The sequence below is a fragment of the Schistocerca nitens genome, chromosome 2 (genome assembly GCF_023898315.1).
Source record: "Schistocerca nitens isolate TAMUIC-IGC-003100 chromosome 2, iqSchNite1.1, whole genome shotgun sequence".
Taxonomy (NCBI): Eukaryota; Metazoa; Arthropoda; class Insecta; order Orthoptera; family Acrididae; genus Schistocerca; species Schistocerca nitens.
In genome coordinates, this window is record NC_064615.1 from 193,600,070 (window position 1) to 193,621,247 (window position 21,178).

General features: G+C 44.5%; 1 protein-coding gene across 1 annotated transcript in view; it reads right to left on the reverse strand.

Moving 5' to 3' along the window:
• LOC126234915 (uncharacterized) overlaps nt 1–21,178 on the reverse strand; it is a 127,485-nt gene that overhangs the window by 18,973 nt on the left and 87,334 nt on the right. Inside the window, exon 9 of the mRNA XM_049943654.1 lies at nt 15,329–15,478. Within this exon, the coding sequence (XP_049799611.1) occupies nt 15,329–15,478 (150 nt within the window). The remainder of the gene's footprint in view (nt 1–15,328; nt 15,479–21,178) is intronic.

Consider the following 21,178-nt stretch of genomic DNA (forward strand, 5'->3'; position numbering starts at 1 on the left):
TGAACGAGAAACGACTTTTATGAACGTTACGCGGAAACTAATTACATTGAGACATCGATTCAAACTTAACCCTTACAAGCACATTAGCTTCGTAGTCAGAAGGTCTGACGAATACAACGATGTAATTTTTTATTTGATGTTGTTAAATATCACAAAATAGTTATGTATTTAAGTGTGATTTGCAGCTTAGCTATGTGGATATAGGTTTAGGTATAATTCATACACATGTCAATTTTACAAACTGTAAGTGCTCTACTAAGCCGATAGCGTAATAAGGCCAGTCAACAAAGACCAAAAAAGGTCGAATGTGGGAAATAATTCCTACAGCTGCAAATATTTTCACAGTGGTACAAGGGAGTGCCGTGAATAACATACTAGAAATCTCGACCGGTGGAGGATGAGTGTGGGAGTGGGGGTGTCTTTGAAGGAAACTAAGATTTTCTTGAATAACTCTAAACCTACAGCCTCTGGCGAAAACATATCCCAGTACAAATTTTAACTAAACCCAGAGTCCTGCTCATTTTTTCTGTAGGACAAATAGTTTGTGCGTAGCGTGCGAGACAATACGAAAATGTCGCGCGTGGTTTATGAATGCCAGGATAACATTGCAGGTTTCATAAAATGACATTAGTAGGGGCAGTTGCAGTTTTAAGAACATAGTTCGCAATGGATGTAATTGATAGAGCTATAGGACAGCATTTTCTCCACAGCGACTAAGTAATAAGAGCTATTTCTCTATTAGCGTCCACCGAGTGAGGCGCCGCAGTGATTACCACATTGGACTACAATTCGGCAGGACGACGGTTCCAACTCGCGTCTTGTCACCCTGATTTAGGTTTTCCGTGATTTCCCTAAAACGCTGCAGACAAATGTAGAGATGGTTGCTTTGAAAGGGGACGGCCGACGTCCTTCCGCATTCTTCCCTATTCCGATTAGACCGATGACCTCTCTGTTTGGTACCTTGCCCAAAATCAACCAACCATCTCGTAGGTTATGTCTCGTGGCAAAGGGTTTACTGTTTTCAGGAAGTGACAGATTTATTTTATCGTAACTCTGTGGTTGCATGCCCTTCCTTATCCTGTCGCCACACTCGCCAGTACACCCAAACGACGGAAGTCGAGTGTGCCATCCTATAAACTTTGTTGTCTTTGTTTTCGTAGTTTATCAGCTGGTACCGTATTTTCTCAGGCGTACATTGGGGATCAGTGCTGCATTTGACTGAAATACCGTAGGAATCCACCTCAAAACCACAATGACACTGGTCGCTTTTATGGTCTTTAATCCGAATTGGCTCACCTCCCAGACTCTGAATCTAGCACGCTGCGCGCTTCACTACACAGTACCACGTGGTCGAAAAAGCCCTGTGTCTCTACTACACTATTTGGAGTGTCTGTATTTTAACGATCTACTACGCAATGTGCTTCAGGTATGCATGCATGTCTGAAGGACACTACACAGTAGACCGTTAAACGCAGACACTACAAATTACACGCCTTGGCAAAGGCCGCGACGATAATAATTTAAGTCTCTTCCTGTGTGGGAGTCACAGTGATTGTACGAGTGAAGGGTGTGGACATACGGCGACTTAAGGAGATTTGAGTAGCTCCTGGAAGCTTTCTCGCATAGCCGAAGTGGTTAAAGCGACCGCCCGCGTAAAGCGGGAAGTCCGGATTTGAAGCCGGCCGGGGTGGCCGAGCGGTTCTAGGCGCTTCAGTCTGGAACCGCGCGACCGCTACGGTCGCAGGTTCGAATCCTGCCTCGGGCATGGATGTGTGTGATGTCCTTAGGTTAGTTAGGTTTAAGTAGTTCGAAGTTCTAGGGGACTGGTTACCTCAGAAGTTAAGTCCCATAGCTCTCAAAGCCATTTGAACCAGATTTGATCCCGGTCCGGCACACATTTCCGTACGTCGTACAGCTGGAATCACATCGTATTCGCAATTGTGAATAGCTTTCTTGTACATGTGCCTGTAATTTACAGAGGATCACGGACATAGACAATGGCATAAGTAAAAGCAGTGAAACGTGAAGCTATAACAACACACTGACCGGCACGAAAAACACAACAAGTAATAAATGATATGTAATTATCTATTTAATCAAATTGTAGTACTTTTGAGGTATTATTGGCGTTGCTTTGCAACCAAACAACGAAACGAGTTTATTGCACTATCCTTAATTCAAAAAATGGTTCAAATGGCTCTGAGCACTATGGGACTGGACCTCTGAGGTAATCAGTCCCCTAGAACTTAGAATTACTTAAACCTAACTAACCAAAGAACATCACACACATCCATGCCCGAGGCAGGATTCGAACCTGCGGCCGTAGCGGTCGCGCAGTTCCAGACTGTAGTGCTTAGAACCGCTCGGCCACCTCGGTCGGCTATCCTTAATTGTTTTTCCTGCGCAACCTGAAAAACACATCAATCTGAAAAACACTTCACTGGCTGAGAAATATGTATTTATGGGATCTTCCTGTGATTACGATAATCAGCTTGCTGGAGTAAACAAGGCGTTAAGAGCTCGAGTAACATGTGTTGCTTTAGCGAAAGATGGTCGTAGCAAGCACTACGTCGCAGAAGTTCCGAGAATTACGCTTTCACGATTTCCAGAACCGTAAGAAGGTGCAGCGAAACTTGACGCTACGGAAGCAAACACGGATCAGGTACGATAAGAGCAACATGGGCAGGAAGTGACGACTAATGACAACGAAGTTTTCTACAACAGCTACACCACCGCCGTTGAAGCGCGAAATGGGTTCCACAAAGTTCAGGGGTCAGTGTTAGCGAGAGAACAATCCGAAGGAGACTGCAAGAATCCGCTCTTCAGTCCAGAAGGCTTGCTAGAGGCTAAGAATTCACCAGACAGCATCGCACAGCCAGACTACTCTCGCAAGGGAATATCGCGGTTAGAAAGCACAACAACGGCAGCAAGGCCTGCACGCTCACGTGTTGTGAGAATTGTGAAGAGTTGTTTTTGTGAAGAGTTTTTTGGAAGAAGAGGAAACTTATACTGCGGCTTCTTTTGTATATACAAATTTTTAAAATATTGACTTTCGGGACGTGCCCACGCAGCCATATCAGTAACAGAAAGACAATACAACAATGTGTTACGATAATTCAGAAGATTCACTAGGGTCACGCCGCGCCCTAGTACGCCGTTATACAGGGTGTTACAAAAAAGTACGGCCAAACTTTCAGGAAACATTCCTCGCACACAAATAAAGGAAAGATGTTATGTGGACATGTGTCCGGAAATGCTTAATGTCCATGTTAGAGCTCATTTTAGTTTTATCAGTATGTACTGTACTTCCTCGATTCACCGCCAGTTGGCCCAATTGAAGGAAGGTAATGTTGACTTCGGTGCTTGTGTTGACATGCGACTCATTGCTCTACAGTACTAGCATCAAGCACATCAGTACGTAGCATCAACAGGTTAGTGTTCATCACGAACGTGGTTTTGCAGTCAGTGCAATGTTTACAAATGCGGAGTTGGCAGATGCCCATTTGATGTATGGATTAGCACGGGGCAATAGGCATGGCGCGGTACGTTTGTATCGAGACAGATTTCCAGAACGAAGGTGTCCCGACAGGAAGACGTTCGAAGCAATTGATCGGCGTCTTAGGGAGCACGGAACATTCCAGCCTATGACTCGCGACTGGGGAAGGCCTAGAACGACGAGGACACCTGCAATGGACGAGGCAATTCCTCGTGCAGTTGACGACAACCCTAATGTCAGCGTCAGGGAAGTTGCTGCTGTACTAGGTAACGTTGACCACGTCACTGTATGGAGAATGCTACGGGAGAGCCAGTGTTTCCGTACCATGTACAGCGTGTCCAGGCACTATCAGCAGCTGATTGGCCTCCACGGGTACACTTCTGCGAATGGTTCATCCAACAACGTGTCATCCACATTGTAGTGCCAATGTTCTCTTTACGGATGAGGCTTCATTCCAACGTCATCAAATTGTAAATTTTCACAATCAACATGTGTGGGCTGACGAGAATCCGCACGCAATTGCGCAATCACGTCATCAACACAGATTTTCTGTGAACGTTTGGGCAGGTACTGTTGGTGATGTCTTGATTGGGCCCCATGTTCATCCTCCTACGCTCAATGGAGCACGTTATCATGATTTCATACGGGATACTCTCCTGTGCTGCTAGAACATGTGCCTTTACAAGTACGACACAACATGTGGTTCATGCACGATGGAGCTCCTGCACATTTCAGTCGAAGTGTTCGTACGCTTCTCAGCAACAGATTCGGTGACCGATGGATTGGTAGAGGCGGACCAATTCCATGGCCTCCACGCTCTCCTGACCTCAACCCTCTTGACTTTCATTTATGGGGGCATTTGAAAGCTCTTGTCTACGCAACCCCGGTACCACATGCAGAGACTCTTCGTGCTCGTATTGTGGACGGCTGTGATACAATACGCCATTCTCCAGGGCTGCATCAGCGCATCAGGGATTCCATGCGACGGAGGGTGGATGCATGTATCCTCGCTAACGGAGGACATTTTGAACATTTCCTGTAACAAAGGGTTTGAAGTCACGCTGGTACGTTCTGTTGCTGTGTGTTTCCATTCCATGATTAATGTGATTGAAGAGAAGTAATAAAATGAGCTCTAACATGGGAAGTAAGCGTTTCCGGACACATGCCCACATAACATATTTTCTTTGTTTCTGTGTGAGGAATGTTTCCTCAAAGTTTGGCCGTACCTTTTTGTAACTCCCTGTATAAGCCTATACCTGTCATGTGACGTCATACTGGCGATTTTCCTGTTATGAAGAAACGAACTACACAACACGCTGTCTCCAAGCGTAGAAAATCTCCGATTCGGTTGGGAATCGAACCCGGCCCCCTTCGGTTACAATTTTCCGCGCTGACCCCGCAGTTGCCAGGGCAGACCGTGGTATGGCTTGGCCTGCTCGAGGCCCTAATGCGAATCCTATTGAGCTCGTGTGGGGACAGCTGGGGATAAGGGCCCGTCAGCACTGTTAGAGGACCTACACGAGGTTCTCCTGAAAGACTGGGAGCTGTCTGCTCAAGAGGACACTGCATCATTGATCACGAGCATGCCTGAAACGATGCAAGCTTGATTGGTGCAAGAAGAGATAATACACGCTTTCTAACACGCGAATAAAGAGCTGAGAAGTGTAAAAATCAAAACAGAGGCACATTACCTTCAACGATTCCTCAAAATTTGCTTGAAGTGTGAACTAAAGGCGGCAGGGGTAAAATACAGGGAGCGAAAGGCTATTTACAATTTGTACAGAAACCAGATGGCAGTTATAAGAGTCGAGGGGCATGAAAGGGAAGCAGTGGTTGGGAAGGGAGTGAGGCAAGGTTGTAGCCTCTCCCCGATGTTATTCAATCTGTATATTGAGCAAACAGTAAAGGAAATAAAAGAAAAATTCGGAGTAGATATTAAAATCCATGGAGAAGAAATAAAAACTTTTGAGGTTCGCCGATGACATTGTAATTCTGTCAGAGACAGCTAAGGACCTGGAAGAGCAGCTGAACGGAATGGACCGTGCCTTGAGAGGAGGATATTAGATGAACATCAACAAAAGCAAAACGAGAATAATGGAACGTAGTCGAATTAAATCGGGTGATGCTGCGGGAATTAGATTAGGAAATGAGACATTTAAAGTAGTAAAGGAGTTTTGCTATTTGGGGAGCAAAATAACTGATGATGGTCGAAATAGAGAGGATATAAAATGTAGACTGGCAATGGCAAGGAAAGCGTTTCTGAAGAAGAGGAATTTGTTAACATCTAGTATAGATTTAAGTGTCAGGAAGTCGTTTCTGAAAGTATTTGTATGGAGTGTAGCCATGTATGGAAGTGAAACATGGACGATAAATAGTTTGGACAAGAAGAGAATAGAAGCTTTCGAAATGTGGTGCTACAGAAGAATGCTGAAGATTAGATGGGTATATCACGTAACTAATCAGGAGGTACTGAATAGAATAGGAGAGAAGATGAGTTTGTGGCACAACTTGACTAGAAGAAGGGACCGGTTGGTAGGACATATTCTGAGGCATCAAGGGATCACAAATTTAGTACTGGAGGGCAGCGTGGAGGGTAAAAATCGTAGAGGGAGACCAAGAGAGGAATACACGAAGCAGATTCAGAAGGATGTAGGTTGCAGAAAGTACTGGTAGATGAAGATGCTTCCACAGGATAGAGTAGCATGGAGAGCTGCATCAAACCAGTCTCAGGACTGAAGACGACAACAACAACAACAACAACAACAACAGATACCAAGACAGGCCCATACAAAAATTGTAGATTACTGTCATAAAACCGACGAATTTAAAATAAAAATTTTAAATAGCTTTGTAAAACAAGTTTAAGTGACGTGCCAGTCAGAATAATTTGATTAGTATTAGAATTTAAGTAACTCTTACTTTATCTCCTGTCTGTGAAGGGTATACGGAAACATGTGAAACTGCTTGCAAGCAATTGGTTAGTCAAAGACCGCCGCCTGGAGACGAAGAATTGGAAAGTAGTTAAAACGTTGCTTCCATACGACGCCATCACTCAATTGAATGACAACCATCTTTAATCGTGAATATGTGTAAGACATGTCGATTACAAGATGAGTAGTAAAAATCTGCAGCCCGTCGTACTCCATAAATATTTAGAGGTAAGACCAAGAATTAATATGAAATGGCGCAAACGCCGAAAATAACCTCAAGGGCCGCGCGGGATTAGCCGAACGGTCTAGGTTGCTGCAGTCATGGACTGTGCGGCTGGTCCCGGCGGAGGATCGAGTCCTCCATCGGGCATGGGCGTGTGTGTTTGTCCTTAGGATAATTTAGTTCAAGTCGTGTGTAAGGTTAGGGACTGATGACCTTAGCAGTTAAGCCCCATATCCAGAATGCTGCCTCAGGACTTGGAGTCCCGATCAAGTAGGCAGGACAACAGATACCGAAGTAGTTCAGAGAGGCTGCCAAGATAGTATCAGGTCGGTATTGTCCACACGCTGGTGTAACGGAGATGATCAGGGATATTAAATGAGATCTTGTTCTAGCGATACCTTTCTTGGATAACATAATCGGTATTAGAGTAATTCGATTACCACCATCACATAGCTCGCACACATATAGTGTTGTTGTTGTTGTTGTGGTCTTCAGTCCTGAGACTGGTTTGATGCAGCTCTCCATGCTACTCTATCCTGTGCAAGCTTCTTCATCTCCCAGTACCTACTGCAACCTACATCCTTCTGAATCTGCTTAGTGTATTCATCTCTTGGTCTCCCCCTACGATTTTTACCCTCCACGCTGCCCTCCAATACTAAATTGGTGATCCCTTGATGCCTCAGAACATGTCCTACCAACCGATCCCTTCTTCTGGTCAAGTTGTGCCACAAACTCCTCTTCTCCCCAATCCTATTCAGTACCTCCTCATTAGTTATGTGGTCTACCCACCTTATCTTCAGCATTCTTCTGTAGCACCACATTTCGAAAGCTTCTATTCTCTTCTTGTCCAAACTATTTACCGTCCATGTTTCACTTCCATACATGGCTACACTCCATACAAATACTTTCAGAAATGACTTCCTGACACTTAAATCTATACTCGATGTTAACAAATTACTCTTCTTCAGAAACGCTTTCCTTGCCATTGCCAGTCTACATTTTATATCCTCTCTACTTCGACCATCATCAGTTATTTTGCTCCCCAAATAGCAAAACTTCTTTACTACTTTAAGTGCCTCATTTCCTAATCTAATACCCTCAACATCACCCGACTTAATTCGACTACATTCCATTATCCTCGTTTTGCTTTTGTTGATGTTCATCTTATATCCTCCCTTCAAGACACCATCCATTCCGTTCAACTGCTCTTCCAAGTCCTTTGCTGTCTCTGACAGAATTACAATGTCATCGGCGAACCTTTAAGTTTTTATTTCTTCTCCATGGATTTTAATACCTACTCCAAATTTTTCTTTTGTTTCCTTTACTGCTTGCTCAATATACTGATTGAATAACATCGGGGAGAGGCTACAACCCTGTCTTACTCCCTTCCCAACCGCTGCTTCCCTTTCATGTCCCTCAACTCTTATAACTGCCATCTGGTTTCTGTACAAATTGTAAATAGCGTTTCGCTCCCTGTATTTTACCCCTGCCACCTTTAGAATTTGAAAGAGAGTATTCCAGTCAACATTGTCAAAAGCTTTCTCTAAGTCTACAAATGCTAGAAACGTAGGTTTGCCTTTCCTTAATCTTTCTTCTAAGATAAGTCGTAAGGTCAGTATTGCCTCACGTGTTCCAGTATTTCTACGGAATCCAAACTGATCTTCCCCGAGGCCGGCTTCTACTAGTTTTTCCATTCGTCTGTAAAGAATTCGTGTTAGTATTTTGCAGCTGTGGCTTATTAAACTGATTGTCCGGTAATTTTCACATCTGTCAACACCTGCTTTCTTTGGGATTGGAATTATTATATTCTTCTTGAAGTCTGAGGGTATTTCACCTGTTTCATACATCTTGCTCACCAGATGGTAGAGTTTTGTCAGGACTGGCTCTCCCAAGGCCGTCAGTAGTTCCAATGGAATGTTGTCTACTCCGGGGGCCTTGTTTCGACTCAGGTCTTTCAGTGCTCTGTCGAACTCTTCACGCAGTATCGTATCTCCCATTTCATCTTCATCTACATCCTCTTCCATTTCCATAATATTGTCCTCAAGTACATCGCCCTTGTATAGACCCTTTATATACTCCTTCCACCTTTCTGCCTTCCCTTCTTTGCTTAGAACTGGGTTGCCATCTGAGCTCTTGATATTCATACAAGTGGTTCTCTTCTCTCCAAAGGTCTCTTTAATTTTCCTGTAGGCAGTATCTATCTTACCCCTAGCGAGACAAGCCTCTACATCCTTACATTTGTCCTCTAGCCATCCCTGCTTAGCCATTTTGCACTTCCTGTCGATCTCATTTTTGAGACGTTTGTATTCCTTTTTGCCTGCTTCATTTACTGCATTTTTATATTTTCTCCTTTCATCAATCAAATTCAATATTTCTTCTGTTACCCAAGGATTTCTACTAGCCCTCGTCTTTTTACCTATTTGATCCTCTGCTGCTTTCACTACTTCATCCCTCAAAGCTACCCATTCCTCTTCTTCTGTATTTCTTTCCCCCATTCCTGTCAATTGTTCCCTTATGCTCTCCCTGAAACTCTCTACAACCTCTGGTTCTTTCAGTTTATCCAGGTCCCATCTCCTTAAATTCCCACCTTTTTGCAGTTTCTTCAGTTTTAATCTACAGGTCATAACCAATAGATTGTGGTCAGAGTCCACATCTGCCCCTGGAAATGTCTTACAATTTAAAACCTGGTTCCTAAATCTCTGTCTTACCATTATATAATCTATCTGATACCTTTTAGTATCTCCAGGGTTCTTCCATGTATACAACCTTCTATCATGATTCTTAAACCAAGTGTTAGCTATGATTAAGTTGTGCTCTGTGCAAAATTCTACCAGGCGGCTTCCTCTTTCATTTCTTAGTCCCAATCCATATTCACCTACTATGTTTCCTTCTCTCCCTTTTCCTACACTCGAATTCCAGTCACCCATGACTATTAAATTTTCGTCTCCCTTCACTATCTGAATAATTTCTTTTATTTCATCGTACATTTCTTCAATTTCTTCGTCATCTGCAGAGCTAGTTGGCATATAAACTTGTACTACTGTAGTAGGTGTGGGCTTCGTATCTATCTTGGCCACAATAATGCGTTCACTATGCTGTTTGTAGTAGCTTACCCGCATTCCTATTTTCCTATTCATTATTAAACCTACTCCTGCATTACCCCTATTTGACTTTGTGTTGATAACCCTGTAGTCACCTGACCAGAAGTCTTGTTCCTCCTGCCACCGAACTTCACTAATTCCCACTATATCTAACTTTAACCTATCCATTTCCCTTTTTAAATTTTCTAACCTACCTGCCCGATTAAGGGATCTGACATTCCACGCTCCGATCCGTAGAACGCCAGTTTTCTTTCTCCTGATAACGACATCCTCTTGAGTAGTCCCCGCCCGGAGATCCGAATGGGGGACTATTTTACCTCCGGAATATTTTACCCAAGAGGACGCCATCATCATTTAATCATACAGTAAAGCTGCATGCCCTCGGGAAAAATTACGGCCGTAGTTTCCCCTTGCTTTCAGCCGTTCGCAGTACCAGCACAGCAAGGCCGTTTTGGTTATTGTTACAAGGCCAGATCAGTCAATCATCCAGACTGTTGCCCTTGCAACTACTGAAAAGGCTGCTGCCCCTCTTCAGGAACCACACGTTTGTCTGGCCTCTCAACAGATACCCCTCCGTTGTGGTTGTACCTACGGTACGGCTATCTGTATCGCTGAGGCACGCAAGCCTCCCCACCAACGGCAAGGTCCATGGTTCATGGAGGGAGGTCAGATAGTAACAATATCATAACACAGCCCACGGTTCCCACCGAGGCATATGGACAATAGTTTTTACTTAAGCATTAATACGCAAATGAAATGGGGCGGATACTACCTTATATTGAGAAGAAGTACAGTCTGTTATGCGATGTGGAGTGTGAGTTTTTATTTTTTTTTTAAAAAAAGAAACAAGATGTTGCCACGTGGCTAGAAGAGGACGGTCGATGTCGGATCCCATTTTCTCCGGATCTTAATTAAACGACTCGATTGCCGTCTTCATTGTATAAGTTCACCGCCAGACACCCTACAATAGCTACGGGAAGCACAGTATGTACACGGTCCAATCATATTAATGTGACCAGCGCCTCTGTGGTACATCAGTAACCACTCACAGACAGCACTTGGCAGCACTAGCAGTGTAGGATATATAAAGCGTGTCTTGGAGACTCGAAAACAGTGCAGTAGCATTCCCGAAATTGCAAAGTTTGTAAAATGTTCGTGTGCCACCGTGGGTAAAGTGTACAATGGACGGCAAAATTGTGCTAACCAGAACCGGCACTGAGGCAACTGAGGAACATGCATAACGTCGATATTCAGCAGGATTTTAGAACATACATTGTGTTCGAACGTAATGAATTACCTCGAAGAAAACGGTCTATTGACACACGGTCAACATGGGTTTAGAAAACACCGTTCCTGTGGAACACAACTAGCTCTTTATTCGCATGAAGTGCTGAGTGCTATTGACAAGGGATTTCAGATCGATTCCGTATTTCTGGATTTCCGGAAGGCTTTTGACACTGTACCACACAAGCGGCTCCTAGTGAAATTGCGTGCTTATGGAATATCGTCTCAGTTATGTGACTGGATCTGTGATTTCCTGTCAGAGAGGTCACAGTTCGTTGTAATTGACGGAAAGTCATCGAGTAAAACAGAAGTGATTTCTGGCGTTCCCCAAGGTATTATTATAGGCCCTTTGCTGTTCCTTATCTATATAAACGATTTGGGAGACAATTTGAGCAACCGTCTTCAGTTGTTTGCAGATGACTCAGTCGTTTATCGACCAATAAAGTCATCAGAAGATCAAAACAAACTGCAAAACGATTTAGAAGAAATATCGCAATGGTGCGAAAAGTGGCAGTTGACCTTAAATAACGAAAAGTGTGAGGTCATCCACATGAGTGCTAAAAGGAACGCGTTAAACTTCCGTTACACGATAAATCAGTCTGATCTAAAAGCCGTAAATTCATCTAAACACCTAGGTATTACAATTACGAACAACTTAAATTGGAAGGAACATATAGAAAATGTTGTGGGGAATGCTAACCAAAGACTGTCTTTCATTTACAGGACACTTAGAAAGTGTAACAGACCTACTAAGGAGAACTGCTTACACTACGGTTGTCCGTCCTCTTTTAGAATACTGTTGCGCGTTGTGGGATCCTTACCAGATAGGACTGACTGAGTACATCGAAAAAGTTCAAAGAAAGGCAGTACGTTTTGTATTATCGCGAAATAAGGGAGAGAGTGTCACAGAAATGATACAGGATTTGGGATGGACATCATTAAAAGAATGGCGTCTTTCGCTGCGACGGAATCTTCTCACGAAATTCCAATCACCATCTTTCTCCTCCGAATGCGAAAATATTTTGTTCACACCGACTTACATAGGGAAGAACCATCACAAAGATAAAATAAGGGAAATCAGAGCTCGTACGGAAAGATATAGGTGTTCGTTCTTTCCGCGCGCTATACGAGATTGGAATAATAGAGAATTGTGAAGGTGGTTCGATGAACCCTCTGCCAGACACTTAAATGTGATTTGCAGAGTATCGATTTGGATGTAGATGAGGTGCACCATGGGCCTTACAAGGGAACCTCCCCATCGCAACCCCCTCAGATTTAGTTACAAGTTGGCACACTGGATAGGCCTTGAAAAACTGAACACAGATCAATCGAGGGAACAGGAAGAAGTTGTATGGAACTATGAAAAAAATAAGCAAAATATACAAACTGAGTAGTCCATGCGCAAGGTAGGCAACATCAAGGATAATGAGAGACCAGGAGCGCCGTGGTCCCGTGGTTAGCGTGAGCAGCTCCAGACCGAGAGATCCTTGGTTCAAGTCTTCCTTCGAGTGGATAGTTTAATTTTTTATTTTCAGACAATTATCAAAGTTCAGGGACTCACACATAATAAACTTCGCTCTCCAAAATTCCAGGACATGTTCAGATTTGCTTGGACATATGCAGGATTTGACGGTCTACATACGGAAAAATTTTAAAACGTTAAAAACATATGTTTTGACAGAGCACAGGGAAAACTGCGCAACTGTGAAACTGTTGCATTCATTTGTTGCAGTTTATGTGACAAACTCTTATGTTTTCAACACTTTTTTTGGGAGTGATTATCACATCCACAAGAAAACCTACATCGGGCAAGGTAGAAGAATCTTTTTACCCCTTCGTCAAGTGTACACGTTAGGTGGGTCGACAACATATTCCTGTCATGTGACGCGCATGCCGTCACCAGTGTCGTATAGGATATATCAGACGTGTTTTCCTGTGGAGGAATCGGTTGACCTATGACCTTGCGATCAAATGTTTTCGGTTCCCATTGGAGAGACACGTCCTTTCGTCTACAAATCGCACGGTTTTGCGGTGCGCTCGCAAAACATAGACACTAAACTTATTACAGTGAACAGAGACGTCAATGAACGAACAGACAGATCATAACTTTGCGAAAATAAAGAAAGTAAACTTTTCACTCGAGGGAAGACTTGAGCCAAGGACCTCTCGTTCTGCAGCTGCTCACGCTAACCACGGGACCACGGCGCTCCTGAGCTCACATTATCCTTGATGATGTGTATCTTGCGCATGGACTACCCAGTTTGTATGTTTTGCTTATTTTTTTTTCATAGTTCCACACAACTTCTTCCTGTTTTCTCGATTGATCTGTGTTCGGTTTCTCAAGGCCTATCCACTGTGCCAAGTTATAACTAAATCTGAGGGGGGTGCGATGGGGAGGTTCCCTTGTTAGATGACAGGGCTGAATGCTGGCTGAGGGAATAGAAGTGCAACTATTAAGCAACTGACCATTCAGATGAACCAAGGGGGCTACCAACCGTGTCTCATCAACGACCGTTCAGCAAAATAATGTTGATGCCTATGGGCCTCCGCAGCATGCCTCGTTCATGCACCCACACTGACTGCTGTTCAAGGGCGACGAAGGCTGGAATCTGCACGCCAGTACCGCGAATGCGCGTCCACTGAGCGACGACAGGTGGCCTTTTCAGATGAATCACGTTTTATACTCCATCGGACAGATGCCCGTTGGCGTGCAACAATCGTTGGAATGGTCTAGTCCGGAGGAGGGAGCCTACATCTACAAGATTACTCTGCAATTCACATTTAAGTGCTTGGCAGAGGGTTCATCGAACCACTATCATACTATCTCTCTACCATTCCACTCCCGAACAGCGCGCGGGGAAAACGAACACCTAAACCTTTCTGTTCGAGCTCTGATTTTTCTTATTTTATTTTGATTATCATTCCTACCTATGTAGGCTGGGCTCAATAAAATATTTTCGCATTCGGAAGAGAAAGTCGGTGACTGAAATTTCGTTAATAGATCTCGCCGCGACGAAAAACGTCTTTGCTTTAATGACTTCCATCCCAACTCGCGTATCATATCTGCCACACTCTCTCCCCTATTACGTGATAATACAAAACGAGCTGCCCTTTTTTGCACCCTTTCGATGTCCTCCGTCAATCCCACCTGGTAAGGATCCCACACCGCGCAGCAATATTCCAACAAAGGACGAACGAGTGTAGTGTAAGCTGTCTCTTTAGTGGACTTGTTGGCATCTTCTAAGTGTCCTGCCAATGAAACGGAACCTTTGGCTCGCCTTCCCCACAATATTATCTATGTGGTCTTTCCAACTGAAGTTGTTCGTTATTTTAATACCCAGGTACTTAGTTGAATTGACAGCCTTGAGAATTGTACTATTTATCGAGTAATCGAATTCCAACGGATTTATTTTGGAACTCATGTGGATCACCTCTCACTTTTCGTTATTTAGCGTCAACTGCCACCTGCCACACCATACAGCAATCTTTTCTAAATCGCTTTGCAACTGATACTGGTCTTCGGATGACCTTACTAGAAGGTAAATTACAGCATCATCTGCGAACAACCTAAGAGAACTGCTCAGATTGTTACCCAGGTCATTTATACAGATCAGGAACAGCAGAGGTCCCAGGACGCTTCCCTGAGGAACACCTGATATCACTTAGTTTTACTCGATGATTTGCCGTCTATTACTACGAACTGCGACCTTCCGGACAGGAAATCACGAATCCAGTCGCACAACTGAGACGATACCCCATAGGCCCGCAAATTGATTAGAAGTCGCTTGTGAGGAACGGTGTCAAAAGCTTTCCGGAAATCTAGAAATACGGAATCAACTTGAGATCCCCTGTCGATAGCGGCCATTACTTCGTGCGAATAAAGAGCTAGCTGCGTTGCACAAGAACGATGTTTTCTTATGGTCTGGGGAATGTCTTCGTCGCATTCCGTGGGCGATCTCGTCATTCTGGAAGGCACAACACACGTCTCGCAGTCGTCCGCGCTGCAACAGCTGATTATTCAGGCTGTTTGTCACATTAATGTGACTGCACATGAGCACCCGTGGAGACGTATCGGTGTTGGCTGCGTCACTGCGATCTTGTGGTTAGTCTGGTGACTAGGTGGTGCAGGCGTCGGCAGCTTAAGCAGGTGTGTTGCAGACGGGGCATGCAGAAGCGGGTGCGAGGCCCAGAGCCGCCCGGCCAGCCACAGGCATGCAACACAACAACACACCATACTACACCACACCACACCACGTGGAGCCCCAGCATGCAGCGCGGCGCGCGCGGACCGTACCTAGCGCGGCGACCGCCGTCATCTCGAGCTGCGTGTGCGCATGCGCGTGCGAGTGCGGGTGCAGCTGCGCGCCCGCCCCCGCCGCCGCCGACGCCACCCCCGACGGCGACGCGTCGCCCTCGTGGCAGCGGCACGCGCAGTCCACGCGCCCTGTGCCAACACACGGCTCACTCTCCTCTCCACACTGGGCACGTCACAGACCATCACTATCTTTGAGTCCACAGTCTTCTTCAGAAACAGCTGTCCAGGAGGGATCGCACCCAAGAGTAGGATTAGACTGGGTAATCCCGTATCAATTGCACGCTGTAATGCCGGTACTTCAGGGTCGAATTAGGGATCCTTCCTAACTCGACAAAAAAGTTCTCAAACCTTTAAGGTGATGGGGGAGGTGCGTGTAGGTCTTTCAGGTGTGTGTGTGTGTGTGTGTGTGTGTGTGTGTGTGTGTGTGTGTGTGTGTTTGTTTTTGGGGGGGGGGGGGGGAGGTTGAAAGTCTTTCAAGGGGGCTTGCGACGATACATATGAAAATCTTTAAGGCTGGTATGTGAAACTATAGGGTGAATTTAATTAAACTTTCGCTACTTGTGGGGGCCACCACGAAAAACGAGTGACCATAGGATTATGAAACTTGTGAAAACATTTAAGGACATGCAGAATTGACGAATAAACCACTGGAAAAAAACTTATTTTAGTTTCCCAGCCGGCCGCTGTGACCGAGCGGTTCTACGCGCTTCAGTCCGGAATCGTGCTGCTGCTACGGCCGCAGATTCGAATACTGCCTCAGGCATGGATGTGTGTGATGTCCTTAGGTTAGTTAGGTTTAAGTAGGTCTAAGTCTAGGGGTCTCATGACCTCAGATGTTAAGTCCCATAGTGCTTAGAACCATTTTTTAGTTTCCACTGGAGAGAGAAAAATTTGTTAATTGCGTACCATGAGGTGTCAGAAGCCATGGGATACTTCATAATATCATGTCGGAAGTTCAGCCCGGTGTAGTGCAGCAAGCCTACGTGGCATTGAGCCACCAGGTCTTTGGAAGTCTCTGCCTCTAGCCATCCAGAATTGTGAAATTGATGACTGTGCAGGAGGTTGTGCACGCACAAATCACTTGATTATGCCCCATAAATGTTCGAAAGGATTCGTGTCGGGCGATCAAATTATTCGGGCCAAATCATTCGCTGGCTTTGTCCAGAATGTTCTTCAAGCCATCGTGATCAACTGTGTCCTAGAGCCAAGGCGCATTGTTATCGATAAAAATTTCACCGCTGTTTGGGAACATGAAGTCCATGAATAGCTACAAATGATCTCCAAGTACCCGAAAATGAAAATTTCCAGTCAATGATCGGTTCAGTTGGACCAAAGGATCCAGTCCATTCCATGTAAACACAACCCAAACCATCATGCAGCCACCACCAACTTGCACAATGCCATGATAACAATTTGGCTCCGTGTGGTTTGCGCCGCATTCCAGTCCTACTTACCAACTGAATCGCGACTCATCTGACCAGTCCAGTTTTCCAGTCGTCTAGGGTCCAACCGATACGGTCGCGATCCCAGGAGAGGCGGTGCAGGCGGTGTCGTGCTGTTAGCAAAGGCACTCGCGTCGGCCATTGCTGCCATAGCCCACTGACGCCAAATTTCGCCATACTGTCCTAACGCATACGTTCGTCCCCACATTGATTTCTGGGCTTATTTCAGGCAGCGTTCCTTGTCTGTTAGCACCGACGACTACACAAACGCCACTGATCTCTGTCGTTAAGTGAAGGCCGTCAGCCACTGCGTTGCCCGTGGTGAGAGGTAATGCCTGAAATTTAGTATTCTCGTCACGGTCTTGACACTGTGGATCTCGGCATACTGAATTCCCTAACGATTTCCGAAATGATATGTCCCATGCGTCCACCTCCAACTACCATTCAATATTCGTAGTCTAAATTCACGTTGTGTGGCCTAATCACGATGGAAATCTTTTCGCACCAATCACCAGAGTACACATGACAGCTCCACCAATGCACTAACCTTTAATATCTTGTGTAGGCGATACTGCCGACATCCGTGTACGTGCATATTGCTATCCCACGACTTGTCACCTCAGTGTGCTTTCCAGTTTACAGCCGTTGTGCAGCGACCGTCTACATCCCAGACAGCCTGCAACCGCACTAGAGATTGCTCTACAGCTGCCCGAAGCCGGTGGGATGTTGGGTACCTCCCTCGCTATGCCGATCTTCGACCTCCAACGTGTGTTAGTGTCCCGTTGACAAACCCTGTCCTTCAGGTAACCCCACAGCCTGAGATCACTCCCATTCACTTCTGGTGACTTTAGTGGCCGACCAGTTTGGAACGATCGGCCAATAATTTGGTTTTCTCCAAATGTGTTAGAGAGTAACCGAGTGAGCAATGTGAAGTAGAGCTCCATCGTGCATCATAACAGTTGAGTCCACAGCGCCTCTCTCCCACAGAGCAGGGATCACACGAGGGTGAAACAGATCATTGTAAAGTATGCCGCTGATGCTTCATGTCCTTTGAATTCTAAGTTCCGTATCAGTGCCTGCACCTAACGGTAAGTCATGACACTAACATTACTAACATCTAAAGATCCGCAGCTCACAGTCCGACCATGATTGAAACTTCCTGGCAGATTAAAACTGTGTGCCCGACCGAGACTCGAACTCGGGACCTTTGCCTTTCGCGGGCAAGTGCTCTACCATCTGAGCTACCCAAGCACGACTCACGCCCGGTCTCACAGCTTCACTTCTGCCAGTATCTGTGAGACCGGGCGTGAGTCGTGCTTCGGTAGCTCAGATGGTAGAGCACTTGCCCGCGAAAGGCAAAGGTCCCGAGTTCGAGTCTCGGTCGGGCACACAGTTTTAATCTGCCAGGAAGTTTCGTATCAGCGCACACTCCGCTGCAGAGTGAAAATCTCATTCCGACCATGATTCCTATACAGTTTGCTACCCATACGGTAAATAGTTTTTCGCCCACATTCGAAGGGCGTTTGAATAGTCTGTGCAAAAATAAAAACTACTTACGTATTTGGGGTAAACGTTTTTTATTTTTCGACAGTCTCCTTTTAGACTTCTACACTTCGTCCAACGCTGTTCTAATTTGTTGATCCCTTCCGAATAATAGGAATTGTCCAAGTCTGCAAAATAGCTATTAATTTCTGCAATCACCATCTCATTTGAATAAAATCTTTGTCCTGCCAGCAATTTCTTCAAATTGGGGAACAAATAGCAATCCAGGGGAGCCAAGTCTGGAGAATGGGGGGAATGTGAAACGAGTTGGAATCCTATTTCCACTAATTTTGCGACCACAACTGCTGAGGTGTGTGCTGGTGCTTTGTCGTGATGGAAAAAACTTTTTTGCGGTCCAATCGCTGGCGTTTTTCTTGCAGCTCAGTTTTAAAACAGTCCAATGAATAATATGCACCTGTAATAGTTTTACCCTTTTACAGATAGTCTATGAGGATTATCCCTTGTGAATCCCAAAAGACAGTCACCATAACCTTTCCGGCCGAAGGAATAGTCTTCGCCTTTTTTGGTGCAGATTCTCCCTTGGTAACTCATTGTTTAGATTGATCCTTGGTCTCAGGAGTATAGTAATATATCCATGTTTCACCCACAGTGACGAAACGACGCTGAAAGTCCTGCGGATTCTTCCTGAACAGCTGCAAACATTCCTTGCAACACTTCACACGATTCCGTTTTCGGTCAAGCGTGAGCAATCGCGGAACCCAATTTGCAGATAGCTTTCTCATGTCCAAATGTTTAGACAAAATATTATGAACCCATTTATTCGAGATGTCCACAGCACTAGCAATCTCACACACCTTAACTCTTCTGTCATCCATCACCATATCATGGATTTTATCAATGATTACTGGAGTTGTAACCTCCACAGGGCGTCCAGAACGTTCAGCATCACTTGTGCCCATATAGCCACTCCGAAAATTTTGAAACCACTTATAAACTGCTCTAATCGAAGGTGCAGAATCACCGTAATGTTTATCAAGCTTCTCTTTAGTCTCCTGAGGCGTTTTGCCTTTCATAAAGTAATGTTTAATCATCACACGAAATTCTTTTTCGTCCATTTCTTGATAACCACTCGACTTCCTTGATTCACAGGAATGACAAACACAAAGAAATAAACCAATATGGCTGAAACTTTGTGTGCGTTCTTTCCAAAGATGCTACTAACTAAACAAGACCTCGATCGAAGACCTTGTAAAAAATAACTAGACTCACTTATGGCGCTGCAGTCGCGGGATAATTTGAACCTTCGGCTGGACGCCATTATAGTGGTTGTAGTCTGATGTGTTGTGTAGTATTGTTGTTTATGAAGACCCTGATTCAACGCTGTATATTTGTTGGGGCGTACATACAGTATTTGTTACTCGTAATTCTACTGTCTGTACGTTTCAATCAAAAGAAGTACAATGGTGAAGAGTTGTGCAGCGATTAATTGTACAAATAAATTCGAGAAAGGAACGAATATTACATTTCACAGGTATGTGGATATTTTAAGTTGTTTTGTATGTCAGTGCACTTGCTTAATAAATGTTTTTATAACACGGTATTAGCATAATGTGTGCATCTATTTGCAGGTTTCCTTTCTCCAAACCACAGCTGTTACAAAAATGGTTACACGATGTCAGGAGGCAAGATTTCCGACCGACAGAATAACTTTTTATATGTTCTGATCATTTTGAAGAAAGTTGGCTGATCGTAGCGTTTTCATGGTCTAGGTTAGGTTGAAACTTTTTAATTTGGTCGTGAGTTGCCAAAGCACTATGCCATATATAACGCACTTCTCGTCATAAAATCTAAAGCAAGGTAGAGTCAGAAAATATCTGTTAATATAGTGGGCAAATCTTCCGAGTATTTTGATGCATTTTGCGTACATCTATCATAAATGAACTACGAAAAATGCTAGGGGTCAAGTACATAACTTTTAGCAACGGCAGATTCCATGTAGTACGTGAGATAAATTCATAAACAGTGACTAGTCGCTGTTTGTGCATAAAATAAAAAGTATATTGTAGTAACGTATTTAAATGAGGCATTATGTTTATGACCTAACTCAAGGAAAGGCATTTTACAACCAAAAGCGATGTATAAACATTCGAACTCCGCACGTCAGTTTACCACTCTAATGGCCGCCGCCCAGCTATTCAATTTGTCCGCTCTTCACAGTCGACCACTCGTGCGGTTGTGGGGGCCTGACCTCGATATGCGCCGGTCGTGCCATCTCTAGGACTTCGCACGGACTTTTCAAACGCCCCTCGTAGGCTCCAGTAGCGAAAGTTTAATTGTAACTACCTGTTATTTCAGGTGGGTGGGAAAGCATGTCGAAGTGTCTCAAGTGTGGAAGATCGTAAAATGTTTCACAATCTTCACCTGGAGATGGGTCTTAATTTTCTTATATTTGCCCTGTCGTTTTGTATCTCGTAGGTACTCTTATATACCGTTTACTACTATTATTAACCTACTGCATACATACCGTTTGAAACAGTGTGTGAGAATAGTCCATTCGAATTCATGATCGTCTGATGATGGCTTGGTCAGAAAATATGAACATTTGTATCTGGTTGATGATAGTAGAATTTGTTAATTATAATATAACTTAGACTATAATAGGCTGCTACAACGGACTGGAACACAGTCGCCTTTCGTGGACAGTCTGTGAGCGTTTGATTGGTATCTAGTATTAACCCAGCACTTTACTTAAGGTGTGCAATAGGATAATATGTGAGAGTCATTCTGCTACATCTTTTGGGGGTTTTGTACACTCATTGCAACGATTGAACCTGTGGCAAACAGGCTGTAATGTTTTACAAAACAGCTGATGACATAACAGCTG